The 5471-nt window shown below is 56.5% G+C and overlaps 1 protein-coding gene across 13 annotated transcripts in view; it reads right to left on the bottom strand.

Moving 5' to 3' along the window:
• Positions 1–88: 88 nt before the first annotated feature.
• ACTR3B (ARP3 actin related protein 3 homolog B) overlaps positions 89–5471 on the bottom strand; it is a 57029-nt gene continuing 51646 nt past the window's right edge. For 6 of the 13 annotated variants that reach the window (XM_023743893.1, XM_023743892.1, XM_023743900.1 and 3 more), the window contains 2 exons: positions 641–771; positions 89–558 (listed from right to left, as the gene is read on the bottom strand). In XM_023743893.1, coding sequence (XP_023599661.1) covers positions 519–558; positions 641–771 — 171 coding nt within the window. In that variant the 3' untranslated portion in view covers positions 89–518. Of the gene's footprint in view, positions 559–634; positions 856–4021; positions 4124–5471 lie in introns of those variants that run through there. The other 7 variants (XM_023743902.1, XM_023743895.1, XM_023743906.1 and 4 more) reach the window with 6 other exon arrangements.

Raw genomic sequence — 5471 nt, forward strand, 5'->3', positions numbered from 1 at the left:
CATGGCTGGTGTGGCTGGGTGCACCTGCTGGGAGGCTCCACCTGAACCCCATGCTGTGTGGCTGGTGCACCTGCTGGAAGGCTCCACCTGAACCCCATGCTGTGCGGCTGGTGCACCTGCTGGAGGCTCCACCTGAACCCCATGCTGTGCGGCTGGTGCACCTGCTGGAGGCTCCACCTGAACCCCATGCTGTGCGGCTGGTGCACCTGCTGGAGGCTCCACCTGAACCCACTTGACAGACACGCAGGGCCCCCCACTGACCTCCTGGCGCCACTAACGAATCCCTGCGCTCACTGCAGAAACCACGTCCCCTGCCCACGGAGCAGGCTCCCCCTGACCAGCAGACCAAACACTACCCGGGAAGAAGACAGCTCGCCCGACGCTCCTGGCAGCTGCCCCTTATCGTGCTGTGAAAGGCTGTCTCTCTTTAGGGACAAGGCTTTCCTGCTCTGGAACTGAACCTGAAGACTGGGACTCAGCAAAGCCAGAGCAGCCGTTCTAGGACGTGGTGCCAAGTCCTAGAGACGGGTGAGTCTCGGCTGCCTCCAAGCGGCCTGGCTGCAGAGGTGAGACTGTCCGCACGGCTCTCCCCCGACTGCGGGGATCTGGCTCTGCCCACCTCCCCTCACAGGCTGCTCACCTCCTCACCCGACAGCCACGGCCAGGTCTCGACCTCCCCTGCGTGACCTCTCGCATCGCCAGACGGGGCTGCCAACAACCTTCCATTGGCTTCTGGAGTTTTCTTTCTCTTTCTTCACTACTTCTTGGCTTCTGTGATGGTTCATTTTACACGTCAGCTTGGCCTGGCTATGGCCCCCAATTTAACTAACACGGCTCCGGGCGTTGCCGGGGTCTCTGTAGATGTGGTTAACGTGAGTGTCCCTCCCCAGCGTCCGTGGGCCTCAGCCGAGAGCAGTGTTCCCGGAGCAGAAGGGACGGGCCTCAGACTGCGGTCCGCTCCTGCCCAAGTCCCGGAGCCGCCTGCCCTGTGATTCAGGCCTGAGCAGGCTGACAGCAGGCCAGAGACATACTAACCCTGACACAGACATGGAGGCAGAGGAGGGAGGAGGAGGCGGAGACAGTGCGACGACCTCTGTCGCTTGTGTCTCTGGAGAACCCACTGACGGTCTCTCCTCTGCCCGTCCCTAAAACCTGACCTTCCAGTCGGCACCACCGTCTTCCTGTCCTGTCCCTCCTTCCTGCAGCACGAGGACCTCCTTCCTGCAGCACAAGGAGGATCCAGACCTTCCTCCTAAACCTCGTCATGGCCAGACCTCGCGCCCACGACTTCTCAATGGGCTCCTTTCCTAGATGTGCATGTAAGACTGTCTAGATGTGCATGTAAGAACCCTGAACTTTCCCCTTATCAGCACTTCACAAACACTGCCCGGCCTCTCCACGTCTTCCTCCAAGTCCGCCGCCACCTCCCTCGTGGGCACTGTCCTGGGCCGCCCACAGAACTTGCTCCTGCCCCTCTGGCTCCCATCCACTTCCGTGGTGCAGCTCACACGCTTTCCTAGCCCTAAGTGGGATGTCACCTCCCTGCAAACACCCCGATGCCCTCAGTTTGGTAAAAACCCAACTCCACGCAAGGCCCTCCGGGTGCACCCACCGCAGCTCTCTCTGAATCCCACTGAGTACACGCAGCTGCCAGCACCCTCCTGTGCACACAGCCCAGGCCCCACCCCACCATGCCCACTGAATGGAAGGCCCGTGGAGGCCATACTCCTTCCAGACCCACATGCTCTCCTCCCCTTCACCCAGGGCGGAGACAGAGCCTTCCCTTTGACCGGGAAGCCCCACCGGCCGCCAGGACTCAGTGGATCTGAGCCGTCCCAGTAGCCAGTAGCCACACACGGCCACTTCGGTTTAAATGTAAACAGCCCTGGCCAGGTAGCTCAGTTGGTTGGAACATCACCTCCAGGCGCCAAGTTTGCAAGTTCAATCCTCAGTCAGGGCACATACAAAAATCAACCAGTGCCCTGGCCGGTGTGGCTCAGTGATTAGAGGGTCAGCCTGCATGCTGAAGGGTCTCAGGTTTGATTCCCAGTGAAGCACAAGTACCTGGGTTACAGGTTCAATCCTAGGCCTAGTCACAGCATGTGCAGGAGGCAACCAATCAATGTGCCTCTCTCAATCCATGTTTCTCTCTCTCTCTAGCTCTCTCTCTTCTACTCTCTCTAAAAATCAATGGAAAAAATATCCTCAGATGAGGGTTAACAAAAAAAAAAGAATTCACCAATGAATGCATAAATAAGCAAAACAACAAATTGATGTTTCTCTGTTTCTCTCTCTCTAAAAATCAATTTAAAAGATTTTTAAATACAAAAATTTAAAAAACATACAAGTTTTTTAAATAAAATTTTAAAAATAAATTTAAAGTAAACAAAATTTTACAAGCAGTCCTGCAGTCACATGAGCCCCGTTCTGAAGGCTCGATGCCACGTGTGATCGTGGTGACGTAGTGACCAACAGAAACGCTGCATCAGCGCCAGCAGACTCGACGGCCTGCCCAGGCAGAGGAGACGCCACCTGCAGTCGCCGGCGCCTGCCCCACGCACACTCCATGTGGGCGCTGTCCGTGCCCCGGTGCCCACGGTGAGGCCAGCCTGGGCAGGTGCTCAGGAGCCTTTATTCAGCGTGGTCAATGGAACACCACCAAGCCCTTCATCACTCCCTACAATGACCTTCTGCACGCGGCAAGTCCCCATCAGCTGTTAGCGCCACTCTTCCCTCCCCAGAAACACACAGCCCTGCTGTGCGTGGTGCTCCGCAGGAATACTGGGGACAGGAGTGGCATTGGGCCCGCCCCCCAGTGGTTTCCATACCTCCCAGGCCTGGCTCCACCAGAACAGACTTCTGAAACCTCTGCCTGCTCGCCTGCTCTGTCGGGGTTAAGGCCCCTCCCCCAGGCCCAGGCCGCTCCTCCCTCTGCAGGCCAAGCCCTCAGACTCAGCTCAGTCTGCCCCTTCTCTCTCGATTATCACACTTTGCATGGCTCACTTGAGTGACATGTGGCCGGTAGTGATTCCCAGGAGAATTATTTCAGTATTATTTTTAGCTTTTTTTAAGGTCTAGAGGACAAGGACTATCTCTCCTACACACTTAAATCCTCTGCTTTGACTATGATCGTGTTGTGGTCTGTCAGGTGCTCAGATATCTGAGGACCAGAACTCAGGAATGAAGACATGCAATTCCACAACAAAGCAACTCAAAACTGGCCCTGCCCGCAAGTACAGCAGGAAAGCGACTGAACACCAAGACGAAGCCAGCTGCTACCAGTGCCGCCAGTTTAGCTGCACATCACAGTCACCCGGAAGCTCCAAACACCGGGGTCCAGGCCCAGCCCGCCCACACCAGCATCTCTGGGGGTGGGACCAGGCATGTGTCCACTCTGACACTCCTGAGGGTGATGCCCACGGGCAGCCAGGGCTCAAGCAGCACCTGCTCCTGGCAACGTCTTGGCCTTTGGGGATGTCATAGGCCTGTCACACACGAGCCCCTCCAGGCCCCAACCTCCCTACAAAGAGGCTGTAGACAGCCTTCTTATCTACAGTCCAGACTGAAATGAAAACTAGGGTATGACTACTTTCTTTGAAAAATAAACTTCTGCTTTTCTCCAGATTCTAAAGTTTCAAAGCCACCTTTTATTCTCACTCCTTCACCACCAGCCTGAGCAAGGTGCTAATTCATAACGAGGCATCAGCTGCCACCACAGGGCCCACCATGAGCCTCCTCTGACTCCCCCACCGTGACAACCTGCACAAGGGGTCCGGACGAGTCTGCAAATAGGAAGTCCTCGCTGGCCGGTCTCCCAAACAGCAGACCCCAGGCACCACGGCGCTGGTTCAGAACTCCCTCCTGCTGGGTCTCTGGGGTCCCACTACAACCAATTTGGACACCACAGCTGCCGTAAGAGGCTGTGGGGACCACAGGGCAGCGCGTGGTGACAGGGGCCGGAACCAGCGCCCGCTCTCGTGGAGGGTGCCTCACCGGCTGGTCAGGGCTCAGCAGGTATGCTGCGTCCCCTTGGCACTCATAACTTCCTCTGGGTCTGGACCATGCTTCCTACTTCCTCCCTGGTCCACTGAGTGCTTTGTCTTTGTTTTGTTTTGTTTTTATGCTTTTTTATTGATTTCAGAGAGGAAGGGAGAGAGAGAGAGAGAGAGAGAGAGAGAGAGAGAGAGAGAGAGAGGAACATCAATAATGAGAAAGAATCCTTGATTGGCTGCCTCCTGCACACACACCCTCCACCCACTGGGGATAAAACTAGCAACCTGGGCATGTGCCTTGACCAGCAATCCAGCCATGACCTCCTGGTTCATAGGTCGATGCTCAACCACTGTACCACACCAGCCAGACCACTGAATGCTTTGTAATCCCAGGCAGGTACCTGTGCCACAGACAAGAGTGGGCCTGGCAGGAAGAAGAACATCAGTAGCAGAGAAAGGAATGACAGTACCAGAGTGACAGGAGAGGAAGGGCAGGCCCTAGGACAGGTGAAGGCGACACTCAAAGCAGAGGGCAGCGTGTTCTGCAGGACGGTGTCTCCCACAAGAAGCGGGTTCTAAACTCTAAAAACCCACCGCCCCGAACACCTGTGCACGTCACAGAGGATCAGGTGGAGGTTCTTCCCCTGACAAGCTCACACCCACTGGGAAGAGGAAGCCCATTCATCCACCTGTCAAAGGAGAAAACGCTCACCCCATCATGAGCAACTCATAGCCACTGACAGAAATCCATGTCCAGGAGGACACAGGGAAGACCCTGGAGCACACCTGCTCCTCGCTCTCAGACAAGAAGACCCAGAGGCCCACACCTGCTCCTCGCTCTCACGGACAAGAAGACCCAGAGGCCCACACCTGCTCCTCGCTCTCACAGACAAGAAGACCCAGAGGCCCACACCTGCTCCTCACTCTCACAGGACAAGAAGACCAGAGGCCCACACCTGCTCCTCACTCTCATGGACAAGAAGACCCAGAGGCCCACACCTGCTCCTCACTCTCACGGACAAGAAGACCCAGAGGCCCACACCTGCTCCTCACTCTCACGGACAAGAAGACCCAGAGGCCCACACCTGCTCCTCACTCTCATGGACAAGAAGACCCAGAGGCCCACACCTGCTCCTCACTCTCACAGACAAGAAGACCCAGAGGCCCACACCTGCTCCTCACTCTCACAGACAAGAAGACCCAGAGCCCCACACCTGCTCCTCACTCTCACAGACAAGAACCAGAGGCCCACACCTGCTCCTCGCTCTCCCGGACAAGAAGACCGAGAGGCCCACGCCTGCTCCTCACTCTCACTGACTAAAACCAGAGGCCCACACCTGCTCCTCGTTCTCGTAGAAAAGAAGACCCAGATGCCTACACTGGCTTTTTTCTCTTTTTGACAAGAACGAGAGACCCAGACCTGCACCTCCCTCTCGCGCACGAGAAGACGCAGGAGGCGAGGCCTGCTCCTCGCTCTCG

The sequence above is a fragment of the Myotis lucifugus genome, unplaced genomic scaffold (genome assembly GCF_000147115.1).
Source record: "Myotis lucifugus unplaced genomic scaffold, Myoluc2.0 scaffold_418, whole genome shotgun sequence".
In the NCBI taxonomy this organism is placed as follows: Eukaryota; Metazoa; Chordata; class Mammalia; order Chiroptera; family Vespertilionidae; genus Myotis; species Myotis lucifugus.